At 37.6% G+C, this 15,974-nt stretch overlaps 1 protein-coding gene across 1 annotated transcript in view; it reads left to right on the forward strand.

The window, feature by feature from the left end:
- Nucleotides 1-15,974, forward strand: part of PREX2 (phosphatidylinositol-3,4,5-trisphosphate dependent Rac exchange factor 2) — a 176,251-nt gene that overhangs the window by 142,284 nt on the left and 17,993 nt on the right. Inside the window, exons 37-38 of the mRNA XM_065668406.1 lie at nt 5,697-5,763; nt 7,121-7,311. Of these exons, the coding sequence (XP_065524478.1) occupies nt 5,697-5,763; nt 7,121-7,311 (258 nt within the window). The remainder of the gene's footprint in view (nt 1-5,696; nt 5,764-7,120; nt 7,312-15,974) is intronic.

Genomic DNA, 15,974 nt, shown 5'->3' on the forward strand with positions numbered 1-15,974 from the left:
TAGGTTGGTTTCAAGTGATCTTGGTAGTAGATAGAGATTCCTAGAAGAAAAGTGGTTAACATGTGTGTGAAAAATTGAGAGCATTATATAGAGCAAATGGTATTTTATTTTTTTTTTGGCCCTATTTATTTTTGTCATCCATGATTCTCTGTCTTCACATTTCTATGATCCGCTGCTTGTGTGCTTATAAAGGTTTGTGAGTAGAGCTGTGATACACCTGCTGGGATAGCAGGGCTCTTCCTTTTCAAGCATCCTCTTTAGTTTGCACCTCAGATACTTGTACTCATCCAAACACAAACTTTCTCAAAATGCCTTCTTTACAGTTGGTGGGAGACCAGTAATTTAGCCAGGTGCAGCAGGTTTGCACTCTGAAGCACCATCCCCTCTGTTTAAGAGTCCAGTTTCTTAGGAATTTGGTTTTCCAGGGTTGAAAGTCCGTGTCCCAGTTGTGCTCCCAGTCTACTTTGGTAAAGCAAACAGTTGCTAAGAAAGCTCTTAAATTTCATTTCTTGAAATTTTCTTAACACCACTCACCACTTGTTGGTATTTCTGTGTATAACAAAATCTAATTATACTCTTCTCTGTGTGTTTTGCTTGTCTCACTTTATAGTCACATTCTCCTCTCCATAGATTGCACTGTTTCCCACAGTTCTGTTTGCTTACATTTACAGTAGAAACTGACAAAAGCTGGCTTTTCACTTTGTACCTGGAATAAGCCAGGAATCATAGAATCATTTAGGTAGGAAAAGACCCTTAAGATCTTCAGCTGTTAACCTAACACTGCCACTAATCCATATCCCTAGGCACTGCATCTACGTGTCTTTTAAACACCTCCAGAGATGGTGACTCAATCACTTCCCTGGGCAGCCTGTTCCTCTGCTTGACAACCTTTTTGGTGAAGAAATTTTTTCCAATATCCAACCTAAGCCTCTCCTGGCACAACTTGAGGCCATTTGCTCTTGTCCTATTGCTTGTTACTTGAGAGAAGAGACCAACACCCTCCATGCTACAACCTCCTTTCAAGTAGTTGTAGAGAGTGACAAGGTCTCCCCTGAGCCTCCTTTTCTCCAGGCTAAACAACCTTCAGTTGTTCCTCATCAGACCTGTGCTCCAAACCCTTCACCAGCTTTGTTGCCCTTCTCTGGACCTGCTCCAGCACCACAATGTCTTCCCTGTAGTGAGGAGCCCAAAACTGAACATAGTCTTCGAGGCGCAGCCTCACCAGGGCTGAGTACAAAGGAAGGGTCTACTGAGTTGCTTACGCATGAAATATGAATTACCCATGGTAAGCTCAGAGCCCCATGGTGTTACAATTTTCTGCTCTACACTTTGGTTTGCATGCTAGTTGTGGAAGGTGAGAATATTATCAGGTATGCTCTTTGAGGATTTAAAATCATGATACTGTCATGAAGGTTTTCTCTTCTTATGATTAAACTACTAATGACACCGTAATGATTTTATCACTGACAGATGTTAGGACACATCATTTAAAATCACTAGGTCTTAGTATGAGCTGAGATGTTAATTGTACTTGATAATTTATCATTTATTAAGACTTAACAGTGGAAGAAACATGTAAAACACTTAGATTTTTTTTTTAATGTGTCAGCAAATAGTTTTCTGCCATTGATACTTTGTACTATAGAAACAGTTGAATTTGTATGTATTATAGGTACGTAGTTTTATGTTTTTTATACATACATAAAAATGTATTTCTAAATGTGCATATTGTATATATGATAAACACACTATACATATGCTCACCGATATAGTTAACAACCAGATGACACAGCACAGAATTGTTTTTAAAGAAATACCAAAGTATGTGTGCATATATATGCAAATACATGAAGATATTGTTTATCTGTGTCATAAATAGCTGCTCTGTAGTTTGAGCTGAAGAAAAGAATTAGTGACACTAGCTATAACACTTCTTTACCCTGCATCTCTGTACTGATGTATCATTTGCCATGTTGTTTAGCAATCACAGAATAGTTTGGGTTGGAAGGGTCCTTCAAAGCTCATCTGGTCCAACCCCCCTTCAGTGAGCGGGGACATCTTCCAGCTACATCAGGTTGCTCAGAACCACATCCAGCCTGGCCTTGAGTGTCTCCAGGGACGGCGCATACACCACCTCTCTGGGGAACCTGTGCCAGGATTTTACTGCCCTCATTGCAAAGAATTTCTTCCTCACATGCAGCCTGAATCTCCCCTCTTTTAATTTGAAACCATCACCCTTTGTCCTGTCACAGCATGATCTTGAACATCTTGTGATTGATGCAGATCAAGTAGAATTAAATTAAATTATATTTCTATCCTCTGTTAAAGACAGTACAAATGTATCTATATGTGTGCCACAGTGATGAGGAAAATATAAAATACTAATTTTTTCTCTGCTATAACATCAAAGCAAATCCTTTCTAGAGCAAAATCCCCAATTTGCTTTTATTTACTGCCATAACCCAATTACCTGCCCTGTCTCTTTCTCCCCTTCCAATCACTTATTTACTCTTTTTGTATTTTGAAGATGATCAACATTTAGGTTTACCCTACGTGTTTCCTGCAACAACAAACCAAGCAAGACTAGAAGCTTGGCTTTGTTTGTATTATTTGCATGTACAAAGTTACTCAGGAATTAGTGTCTCTACAGGTTTGGAGCCTTCTTTAAATTCAGTTCTCAGTATTTCATATTTTCAGGATTTTACATCTTGGGAATGCATTCATCTTTTGATACATTTTTCTTGTTGAACCCTAAGATGTTTGTTACCTCATTCCAGTGAAAGTTTTCTCTGAGACTGACATTATCTGATATTGTTGCATAGGGGGTATCTTACAAAAGTGGAACACAGCAATAATCCCCTGCAGTTTTAATGCCTTTTAGATTTTCCACCTTTTTTTTTTTTTTAAGCAAGGCTTTCCTGCTTCAGCTTAGAGGAATGGTAAGGCAAAACTGGGATCGCATTTGCAGACAAAAGAACTATGATTTCATTCTTGTCCATTTCAAATGGATTAGAAAATACTGTCCAAATTGGGCACCATGCCAAGATTGCCATTAACTTTTCCCATAAAATATGATTAAGGACCTTAACAAGCATTTAGTAATTAAATGAAGTGCTTTGGAAATTTATATGCTGTCCACAGTTTGTCATGTTCTGTAAAATACTGAAGAAATTCTTATGAAAAGCAATGAAAATAAAGCACTTGAGAAACATCTGGGAGTGTTATCTGGTTGGGGAGGGGGGAGATAGTTTCATTTGTAACAGTATGTTTTGATATTTAAAATTAATGTTGTGTATAGTTGATTTTTGTTTGTTCTTTAGGTTAATGAATAATTGACTGGATTAATGGAGTTATTCCTATAATTGTACATCCCATTCTTGTGTCCATGTTGCTTTATTTTGTACCCTGAGTTGATTATTTTCCATGTACTCCATTAATGTGTGTACTGTTCTACATTTGGTTTCTGGTTTCATTTAATGCAGCTGAATTTGCTTAAATAACAGTCCAAAGAGAATGGGAGTGCTGAACAGATTTTCCTGTGCCATAGTAGGAAAAAACAGCATAGGCTTTCAGTATGATAATGGTTCAGTGGATGGCAGGGTGATGCTTTGTTTTTTAGCTTTGCTAACAAAGAAAAAGGTTGGACTGCTGCTGCTGAGGAAGCTTTTATGTGCTGTGGCCATTCAAAGTGATTTATGAGTAATTTTCTCTGCAAACCTCTTTTCCTCCCAATAGTCTCCAGCTTCCTCTGACATAGAGTACATTCTGGATCATGCAAGGGGCTTAATGGAATAACAGAACTAGATTAGCTTTGCTGTGCTTTCTCAGGGGATAAATTCAAACCTTAAATTTGGGAGAAGATGCTTTTCAAAATTTGAAAAATAAAAGGCTATTCAGATCTGCAGTGTGCACCCTTGCCCTTCAAGTATTAACAACATGAATAACTGATCTCACAGATAAAACAATAAAAAAGGGGGGAGGGCAGTTTTTATCTGTGCATGTTATATGAATTAATGTTTTAATGACTGGAGGGTCCAGGTGATTCTGTCATTCAAGAGTTAAGATGCAAGCATGCATTCTTTCAAGTGTTCAGTGCAATTCTTTTCCTGTTTTATTGCAACTGAAATTTGGTTACCATAGTTCCTGTGTAGGTCAGCTGTGACCTTCAGTCAGGTCTCCTCCTTGTGCACAGGCAGTGGAGCTGGATCAGTGGAACCCTGAGGTTTCCACTGGGGAATCTGTGTTGGTTTTTCTTTTTTTTTTCTTGCACGTTCCTTAGTTCAGTGGGGTTTCCTTGTTTAGTTTTATTTTAACCTTGTTCAGAACTGTTGCAGTGGTAGCCGTTGCCTGGTTCTCAGTGAATGCCTCATCTAAGCAGGGAAGCCTTTTCAGTTGCCCCAGCAGATTTTAGGAGCTTTTCAACCAACAGAATGAATTTTGTGATCAGAGAGTCACAGAAGGGTTTAGTTTGGAAGGGACCTTTAAAGATCATCTGGTCCAACCCTGATGCTGTAGGTAGGGACAATTTCTGTTTTAATTAAGTGATTCTGCAGAGGCAGAGAAACTGGTCTTATCACAGAGAGATGTAACATACTTCCTCTGTCTATGAGATGTTTAATGATAGCTCATCTGTGGTGAGCAATTAATTTGTTTATAAGGTAGAAAGAAGAAAATAAATCCTCTAGGGTTTCTGAGTTGAAGGAGACAGAAGAACCCTGTGCTGCCTGTGTGCTCTTTGCTAAAGCTCTTCCTTTCTGGTGTTGATTAAGAGCTTTCCTGTTCTAGGGGAGGATAGCATGGAAGCCCTCTGTTCAGAATGTTAGCCTCCTTTGTGCCACACAGAAATAAGCCAACCTTTGTCTTTTAAAACAGCACATCGCATTTGTTCATTTTATAGAAACTATTTTCTAGTATTGTTCATTGATAAATGAAAGGTTATAGAAGGAACTGGGAGAATGTGTGTTGATGAACTTTAGTACACAACAGATAAACCCGATACAGTCAGCATGGCTTCTCTATTGCATTTGTGTTCTGCAGGTATATAACAGTTTTCTTCAGCTTTTCCTTTCATGCACTAATTCATTTTCAAAGAAATTGTAAAGAAAGGCAGTTGTTTCTTACTTGCACATGCATGCATGAGTGAAGGAATTGCAAATGCTAGTTTGCTTGTATGATGCATATTTGCCCCTTGTAGGGTTTTTGCTTTTTTGTTTCTTTTTATATTGTGAGCTTGTGCATGTTTTCTCTCTCTGTGCTGTGGTTCATGTTTGGGATTCTGGTTTCATATTATTACAGTTAAATACAGCTAATATAAAAATTTGTAATGCATTTAGCTGAGGTGTTGTTTATGTAGGGCCAAGTTTCCCAAAGCCACTATTAAATCTAGACAGTTGCCACAGACCTTTTCATGGTGAAAATCTCTTTCAGATCTGTTTTTGCTACTAACTAGACATTAAAGTTTTGCACTGTGCTGTCAGAGGGACAGTTTTTTGTCTCCAGAACAAAAAAAATATTCATTACTTTAAAAGAAAGAGGGATAATGCCTATTTACCTATGTCTTATTGCTTGACCCTCTCTTAGCATGAAATGAAAAAAAAAATTAATCAAATGTTAGGATGGTGTCTAACAGTCACATACATTTTGTTCAGGAGTTTAAGCAACTAACAGGTTTTGCCTTTCTATGTTTGTTCTTTCAGTGCATTCTACCTGGATAAGTCAAACTTGCCTCCAAATTCAACATCTAAAGCAGCTTATATAGATAAGGTAAATAATAATGTTAAGTGTCTAATTAAACTTTGCATGTTACACACTGTGTAATCCTTCTCTGAGGCCTTCCTAATTCCATTGAAAAATTGAATTATTTAAAATGGGGAGGGGGCATGGAAAGGAGGAGCTCTCTTGCAGTAATTTGTCCCATCGGTGTTTTTAAGGGTATATTGTGCCATGGGGTTCTGTATCAAAAAGGCTGGAGGTTATCAGTGTATTTGAGAAGAGGAGCCATAGCTTTCATTTCCACTGTGCTTTCAGGGCAATGCAGTTGCTCCAGGAGCATGCAGGGGGTTGAAAGGTATGGGTGGGGGGAGAGCAGCTGCAGGTGGAAATTCTTTGTTCTGTAAACTGGAAGTGCTGTTCCGAATGAAAGACTCCTTCAGCATCCTGCTCAGATGGCTTTGTTCTGAACCTCCTCATTTAGGTTTTCTTCAAATGCCTTCATCTTTCTTTAAACCTCTGTGACTGAGAGATTCCAGGGGATCTGAAAATTCATTTAATGCTCTCTCCTATTGCTGGAGTTAATGCCCATATTGCAGCCCAGTAGTGGAGGGGAAAGAAGTTCTCAGGTCTTGCCTATACTGACTTGAAAAGTGATTGAGCTACTGTGCTTGAGAAATACAGTGATCATCACCTGAACCCCATGACAGGCTAAAATTTTATGTTCATATCATCCAGCATGGGTGTTAAAAGGGTGATCATTCCCTTTTCTTGGATCCATGCTGGGCTGCATGGGAGGGAAGGAGGACATCCACGGAGGATGCCCCATCCCTGAAAGTGTCCGAGGACTTTTTTATTAGGTGGATCATTTATTTTCTGTACAGTAATGCTGAGTTTATTTTAAGTCCAGCTACGAAATTAACTGTTCTTGGTTTTGTAGTGTGGTTTTGTCACTTCTGTTAATTTATTTTTTCCATGCTGTTAGTCAGGATTAGGAACAAGATATTTGCATAAATAAAGGACAGTGTGTCTTAATTACAAGCTGATTTTTCAGTGAGTTAATTAACTAGTCTTGGCATCCCTCCTGTATATGCTTATGGGTGTAGGTTGCCTCTTCATGGCTTCCCTTCTTTGCCAGTACCTTTAATGGAAATGGCAGTCTCTTGAGGTGAAAACACCTCTGTAGGCAGGACTGGGAATGAAACAGGGATGGCAAGAATTGAAAAGTTTGAAAAAGATGTCATAGGTTAAGTTACAGGAGACTGCTCTGTATCTGTGTGATGGAATTTGGCTTTTGCTCTCTCAGCCAGCCCTGCTGTCCCATCTGCATGTGATGACATACTCTAAAACAGCATTTCATGTGCTTTCAGAAGCACATATTTAAATTTCTTTTTCTCTTCCTCTCTTGCAGCTGATGAGGCCTCTCAATTGCTTGGATGAACTTTACCGACTCATAGGGTCCTTTATCCGATCCAAGCGCACCGCTGCCTGTGCATACACTGCATGCAGTGCTTCCGGAGTTGGACTGCTTTCAGTGTCGTCCGAACTCTGTAGCAGGCTTGGAGCTTGTCACATCATTATGTGCAACAGTGGAGTTCACCGGTATGACGATTTCTTTTCCTCCCTTTGTTTCAGTCAGTTATTCAGCCGTTGCAGGTTGGAGACTGCTGCTTTTTATATATAGAGTGGTCTTACACTAAATATCTAATATCTTAGACTGAATAGCTAACACTTGAAAGATTCATGGTGTATTTGTAGTGATTAACAGAAATGACCAATATGATTTTGTCTTGTGGAGTTATAATGGATTGTTCCTGTTCAAGTCAGTAAGGCAGAAACCTTAATTGCTAAAGCACAAAAAGGAAGGTTTCCTAGGTGAATAACGCCTATTATATTAAACTCTTAATACAGGCAAGAAATTACGAAATTTGTATTTACATGTATGCGAGGGGAAGTTGTAATAGAGCTTGTTTCAAGAAAAAAATGAAACAGAAGAGAGATGCATTTTTGCAGTTGTACCTTACAGTAACTAGAAGTTCAGTCAATCAATTAGAGAGGGGGAAAACACGTCAGCAAATACCCCAGCATAACCAGGAAACTGATGCTAAATATCTGATCTTTTTATAACAATTCCAAACTGCAGGTTCTAGGTAGCATTATATTAAAAATAGGCTCTGTGGTTCCTGATTTATTCAAATCCTTATTTTAGCAGGTTTGGTTACTACATTGTGTTGGAACACACATTGCTTTCGTCTCATTTTAAGTAACGTCCTTTCTTTAAAAGAGCTTTGGGATGAAATATAAAGAAAAACAAAAAAGGCAAGCAACATGGCTGCAATGCAGATTATCAGGCATGAAAAACAGGGAACTCCAGATATAGCCAACACAATTAAGGTGTGTAAAAGCACTGCTTGCCATTTCTTTTAACAGAGTTTGCAACAGACAATTTGTATTACTCCTCATCAGTGACATCAGTGCATATAATATGCTGTATACTGTACTTCATTTTAGGCAATAACAGAAAAAGGCTGTATTATTTAACACTAGTCACTATATAAGATGAAGATGGGAATACTGTGTAGCATGGACTGTCATGAAGTTGTCATTTCAGAAGACCATGAAACTATACAGCTCTTTATTTGGGTTTCAGTTGCATGTCTTATGTGTTCAGAAAAGACTTTGGGCTTAATTCTGCCAATTTTTTTATTTTTTAATTTTTTTATTTTTGTAAAGCTGAAAAAGATTACCTCTGGGTTTCATCATGATTTTATGGATGAAGTTCTGATTTGGCCAGTGAATTTGTGCCAAACATTCTTACAGTTTAGGAATAAAGTCAGAACAATTTTAATAGCCCCAGTGAACTACCACCTGCAGTGTGTGGGTCACAGATTATTCAGAATAATTTGGTGACTGAATAAATGCTGGTGTGCTTGATTCTGAATGTGAACTGATCTTACCTGAGAATAAATTATTCATCAAATTTCTGCTCAAAACTAGGGCTAATTCAAAGATATAAACTATTAAATGTCTATTTAAGTATATTTAAAAACCACAAAATACTAGAAAACCAGCATATTGGACTTCAAGACACTTCATTATGACCAGTGGGAATGGTATTTAAATGTTATGTGTGGGATTCCATCTACATGGTAAAGGATTCAAGATCACCTATTTATATAAAGCAAAGGTGCAAACCACTTTTCTCCAAAGCATGACTAGTTCTGCTTTAAAGTGAGTCCATTTGAGCTTTTGTGCAAGATACCATTAATTCACTTGTACGTTAATAGTGCCTTTGTGGCTACCACCGCTTCAGAGAGAGAAACATCACCTCTTGGCATTATCAGAGAAATTTTAAGATAGGCCCTCCAGGAGAAAGGAATGCATTACTTGAGATTTTATAGGTACTCAAAGAGGTTTTGCCCTGAATTTCTAAAAGTTCAGAAGAAAACTCATGTATTTAGAGACTAGAAAGGGTCAGTTTTTTTGAAAGGGTCTATTTTTTTTAGAAAGGGCTGTCATTTTTTGGAGTGGTAAGAATTGAGAAAATTTTTTTAACAGTTTCCAGAAGTTACTGTTATGCATACAACTGGATGAGGTTTTTTTCCTTGGAATTTGAAGTCATATAAAATGACTCTGCATGCTGGTTTTTTTCTTGCTGGCCTCCCAAGGCCACAGCTCTACAGTCCCAGTGCTGAGTAGGTTCCACTTTCTGTCATTCTGAAATTGCTTTTGCCTAGCCAGAAAGCTTGTTTTGACTCCAGCCACTAGGCTTACTGGGTGAATTTTGTTCCCAACATTTCTACTGCTAAATTCTGATGTGCTTTTGTGGACCTACACCCCTTGCTCCTTTGCAGACTGAAACTGTCTTGCAGCACCATGAAATCCTGGGATGAGAACAGAAGAAGGATGAGTAAGATGCTGGATGTGATTGAGTCCCATAGACATACATTATTTTGCTTGTTGCCTGCAATCTTGAAGGCTTCTTTCTTCTGTTTTTTAAATACTATTTAATCAGGGCAGAAGATCTTGTGAAATAGTGCTCTTTAAGTTGTAAGTTAGTTCCTTAGAGTTCAAGCTACTGATTTTCAGTAAAAGAGAGTATTTATCTCTGGCTGTATTCAGCAGTTTATTTGTCCTCCTGTGTTCTTAGGAACTAACTGCTATGAAGTACTTGAATTCGATCAGCTGCAGAAATCCACATTTTGGAGGCCTAGGCCAATTACTCATGACTGTTTTTTAACACTATGCTGCGGATATTAAATGAGTTTAAAACTGGTATTATCTACATATGCTACTAGGCAAGCTGATGGGGGAAATATGTAAATTGTCCTTACAGGTTAATCTTTAAAGTATATTCTTCACTTATCACCCTTGCCAGCTTGAAAATGAAGAATAACTAACTCAGAGCAAGGTTTCTATATGCTTCCTTTAAAAAAAAACCTCATTTTACCCTAATTTCTGTGATTGGTCTGTAATGGGGGAAGAGTACAGAGTTCTCTGCTGGTCAGCATGTTTCTTTTGTTCCTGGAAAGTGGGAACTGAGCAAACCATATTATCTGTCAGAATTTAGATATATTTAATAGACTTTAACAAAAAATATACATATGAACCTTCCCTCACTCAAATTTTTATCTGTCTCTTAGAGAACTGACTGCAGATCCCTTTCTATGTTTTCTCAACTTAGGTATTTTATATATTTATTTACTTATATAAAATAGAATATATATACATATATAATCTGCCACCCCTCCTTCTAACCAGAACCAAATCCCAGATAGCCTGGGAGGGAGGTGCTGGGTGGCAGTCCAGTGGGGAAGGGGCCAAGAACTATGAAACAGCAGCTTTGTCTGCATTGACAGTGATTGCTGATCTCTGGATCAGCAGTGTCTTGGTTTCTGACTTCACTGTGATCCATATTAAATTGCTTTTTACACTGCACTAGGTTAAAACAGCTTGACAGAGCTCATATTTCCATCCCAGTATCCCAGATAATGCTGGGGATTTTGAATTGCTGGGGATTGCTTTGCTTTGATTTTTATTATGACAATATGTTTACCAATTTACATTAGAGCCTGAAACCCTATATCTGTTTCAGACAGCAGTTCTTTTCAAATGTATTTCAATCACTAGAAAAACAAGGTTGGGGGAAATGTCCCTTTAAGGTTAAGTCCCTTTAACCTTCACTGTCCTAAGTGATGTGCAAATACTACAAAGTCCCCTTGGATTATCATAAATGAATATGCCTTGTCGATCAACATCAGGAAGAGACTACTAAATCAGTCCAAGAAATCAATAGTTTGCATTTCTGTTTTCCCTTTTTTATCATCCATAATTATGTTTCTGCCTGCCAGTCAGCCATCACCCTGTAAACAATGCTCTGCCTTTTTTTACTTGTATTTGTTCTGTTTGAAGTTGCAGTCACTCTGTACAGATGTAGGTGATGAAAGGCACTTCTAAATTTTATTGAATCATGACATTAGCTTCTGCTTGAGGGAGACTGTACTGCACAGACATGTCCTAGTCTCTTTCCATGCCAAAATGAAATTAGGTGCAGCAGCTGCAAAAGTCTATTCAGGGACCACAGGCCTTTCAGGCTCAAAGGAATCATTTAAAGCATCCAAATGAAACAAATCCCAAGTTTATTTAAATTTTTGCATTTCCTGGAGGATCAAGAGAAAAGAAGTATTCTGTGAATAAAAAAAAAAAAAAAATCACTGTCTTATTTTCTTTTCTGAATTTTAATTTCCCCTCTAGAAAGTCTCTCCTTAGTGTTACCATCCTTCAAGCAGTGGGGTTCTGGCTGGCAGACACTCAGCTGAATGATGAGGAAGGTTTTGCCAAGGGTTGATTATGCTGTCTCCTGTAGCTGGCACAGCTCCTGCAATCCAGCTAAACCCACTTCATCTTCCGCATAGCAAAGCAGAGTAATTCCATAAGCTGTCTGTCATGGCCAGCTGCCTTTCTGTGAATCAAATTAAACAAGGTGAAGAATAGGTACTCTGAATTTACATTTTAGACGTTCTATCATAGGAATTCTTCCTTTTAGATTATTTTAGAAAATTTTCATTCAGGAATTTTGTCCTGTATGTTACAAACCAAAAGTCTCCTGGAAGTTTTGCAGCTACGTTTACCCTAGCGTATTAGCTCCACAGTAGGAAGGCTTCCTGGGATCGATGGGACTACTTTCAGGAGAAAGGTCAGCACAGGATGAGAGACTAACCCTTGCTCCTTTCCAGCCATCTGGTCTAAACTGTGCTTTTACTCCTACCTTCCCATTTAGTCAAGATTCCCTTCTGTTTTTTTAAATGGCAGTTTTATGTCTGTCTATAATTGGTGTATTTTTCTGATACTTTGCCTACTAAGGCACAAACTTCCCTTTTGTAAAATAATTTAGGATAGTATAGTATTTTGTTCTGTGCTCGTTACGATTTGGAAACGGTTATGTAACTATCAAATATATGAGAATTCATCTTAAGACAAACAAGACATTTAGCACTAATAGATTGTTTCTACAGTGATGATAATTTTTCTTTTGATCTATATTTGCCTTTCGTAGTTAATCTGGTACATTTTTGCTTTGTTATCTGTGTGTGAAGGACTATAGTCTTAAAGTTCTGCATGTTTCAATTTCTGAGTCACTTTCATGTAAAATGCAATCTGAAAATGGAGAGAAGTGCATAAAATGCACTGAAACAGGTAAGATGGATCTAAGCTTCTACTAATACAGATTTCAAGGTGTTCTTTTTTTTTTTTCCTATTTGACCTCCTTTTAACGTTATGGACATTTAGTAGCAGGGTTGACACACAACTTGATCACTGTCCTCTGCAGAATCATTCTGTCATGCTTCAGTTCCTACAGTATTGCCATATCTGCAGTCCAGGACTTTGGAGAATCCGATTCTTCCTTACAAAAACTGCTACATTACAACAAAAATTTAATAGATCCTCTTGAACTATACGAAAGTAAAAACTTGTCCAAATTTTCTTTAATTTTTGAGGTGTAAAGTGTGAATAACCTGAACTATTACAGGACAGGAAGATACCGCAATTTCCCATCAGGTTTACTTGCCTGCTTATGTGGAAAGAAGCCTTTAATGTGAAAGACTTTCCACACACAAGAAGAGGTAATGGCCAAACATTGGCTTTCAGTTGACTTTAGATTTTTTTGTTTGTTTTTGCAAGTATGACTGAAATGAGCAAACAAAAGGCATGGGATACTTTGAATCTTTTGGATCCATTTCTGTGTGGTACAGTAGTTTTTGAAGCATGGTTTATGATTACTGAACCATCATAATGGAATAAATACAGTTTATGTGTAGAGTAATAGCTTTCTGTATGTTGGCAAAAATAACAAAGGTTTTGGATTAACCTTCAGTGGATGGGTTCAGTCCAAGGCTGATTTAAAGCAGCGGTCTTGCCACACTGGGAGTATCTCAGTCTAAGGCTCGTCCCTCCCTGTGAGAGGAAATTCTGTTTAGCAGTTTCAGTATACAGGCACAGAGAATGCAAGCTTGAACTTTACTTGCATGGAGACATACTCCCACAATAAGAACAGTTTAGAAATTGTGGGAGGGTCTTGAGTTAGGCCTACCTGTACTTATTATGCTGGGTTTTTTTAAGTCCTGAAAAACATTTCCCCTCATTTTTAGGTTTATCATGGCTTATTTTCTTTTTTGGGTTACTCTTCAGAATTGGTGCATATTACCCAGCCATCACTAGTAATTATAGAGAAATACCCCCAGAAAATGTTTACCTCAAAGTGATTTACTTTAAAACTAAAGTCTTTAATTGTTGCATACGCTGGTGTAAATAATAGCTGCTGTATAAGCATTAATTTAAATGACAGCAGAAACGAATACTTAATAGTATAATTGGTTAAAAAGGTCAAATGTAGGTATGGTTAGCTTATGATGTATGGAAAGAAAAGTAGTAACAATGGCATTAAATTACATGTTGATTAGAAGCTTTAAATTTTCATTACATTAAGCATAGATGCATCCTTTTTATGTGGTTGGGCTTTTTTTTTCTTCCCTTTCACATAGTTAGAACATAATTCATTTTGGCATCTCTGATGGTGGTAACTACTAAGCCAATTTGTTTCAACTCATCATTTCTATTCAGGGCATTTTTCCACAGGATGTTTTGATGCATCTTTGGATGTAGGATGGCTGGAATCCTAACTGAAACCTGAAAATGAATTGAATGATTTAGATTCATTTTACTCTGGTTAACACAGATACACAGTTTGCCAAATGGCAGCTCTGCAGGTAGTGTACATGAACTCCAATTATTTTTCTTTTCAGGTGGCATCAAACAAGCTGTCATGAAATAATTTATTTCTTTGAAAATTTCAATCTCTTTTCCCCTTTTACAACTCCATTTTTCACTGTACATGTGTGTCTATCCAGTCGATTTGCAGCCCTTTAGTAAAAATCATACTAAATCAGAAACAAATGGGCTGTTGGTGACAGAAGATGGTTTAACCTCTTTTGTTCAGGATGGTCTGATCCAGAAGATGTTTGAAAGTTTGTATTTAGTCTTCACATCAATACTGTCATGACTGATGGGAGACTGGGAATAGCAGGCAGGGGCTGGGAGCAGCTGCAGCCCCTTCTGTTTCTTGGAAACCAAATGGGTGAAATGAAGAATTCTCAGCCCAGTTGTGCTGGGAAAGCCAAACGTCTGTGCTGCCTTGCTGCTGTAATCTGTCAAGGCAGGGAATTTGTGATTATAACTGGCATAAATTCTTGAGATTTTGAATTTGGATCTTTTGTTTTTCTGGCATACAATAAGGGATGAGAGGAAAAGAGAGGGAATGAAAATTGATCTTGGGTTGTTTGCACTGTATAAAACACAGATTTGGGATTTATGCTTCCTGTAACAGAATGTTAAGAACATTAAAGGAGGTTTTTTCCCTAATATTTTCCATGTTTGGTTGTCTGGGCTGATTGCATCCAAGTGACCAGAAGCTTTCAGTGGTCAGAACTGCTTCCAAATTGCTTTGCAAATGTTAATACCACCTGGTTATCAGCTCTCAAAATGCAGGAGAAGGGTGGATTATTACATATTGTGCGTATTTGCTGACAGTCTTTTATATTGAACCTTGCTCAAACCACCAGAACAGTCTTATTATATGAGGAATTTCCAGCTTTCATATTGTTTCATAAAATTGTAGAGGTTGTGTTGGTTTAAACCTGCATTTGCTTGATCTCCCTATGCCTGGCAGCCCTATTGCTGAGGTACTTCCAGTTATGATATTGTTGCCATCTGATGTTTTATGTGTGCGTTTGTTTCTCTCACAGCTGGTTTGCAGGGTAGCTTGATTTGTGGTAACAGATATGTATATTCAGATTCAAAATCATATTTGAAGAACTAGGAGAAAGCACCCGCATGTAAATGCATGTTTATTAATGAGTCAGTTCAGCATAGCACCATGAAAGGTTTCTATAATCAGTTTTATTAGAAGATGCCATTTCACTGACTCAGTATTCAACAAAAAGGAAGCTATTTGAGTGTTGCTGGTTTCAGTATTTAGAAAGTAGTAACTTTATTTCATAGCCGCATGACAAAAGTCATAACCAGTAATTTACATTTAATTCTGACATTCATCAGACCTTTACGTGCCTTAAAAGAAACACAAAATCTAGTGATATTAAATTGCATCTCTAATAAAATAGGATATTGAAATGCGATCAAGTCACTGATGCTATTTTAACTTCTTTTAATATACGCTAACAAGTAACCATATTTTTAAAAGAAACAGTGGATGTATCTAACCAGCATCACCTCTACCATAAAGGGTTCTATTAAAGAGGTGTGATAATACTTAACATTGTCAGTGCTGTCATCATAAGTGTTAAAAATATTGTCCTTAGAATCACTATTCTTTTTTTGACTTAAGGTGAGATTTTCAATTTTCAGTGTTTTGGGATTGTACTGTAGTTTTTGCCTACCTCTCCAGTAGGCCATTAAAGAAATCTTAATTATGCTTTTTACTCTTTGTCTCTGCTTTTCCCACTCTGGTTCTGTCTTCATCTACAAACTTGGCAACCTTATTTCTGAATTGTGATTGGCATTGTCAAAGTGTAGATGGTTCGTACCATGATCAACAGCCATTTCATCAGGTTTTGGATGGGGAACAGTTTGGCAGTCATTTCTAATTCAAGATTAGTGTTTGCACCTAATTCTTCAAGTAGACCTTCATTTAGGAAGTTCTTTTGTTAGTCTTGATTATCACAAGCAGAATATGATTTTTTTCTGTTCTT

Source organism: Lathamus discolor, chromosome 2, assembly GCF_037157495.1.
Source record: "Lathamus discolor isolate bLatDis1 chromosome 2, bLatDis1.hap1, whole genome shotgun sequence".
NCBI classification, from domain to species: Eukaryota; Metazoa; Chordata; class Aves; order Psittaciformes; family Psittacidae; genus Lathamus; species Lathamus discolor.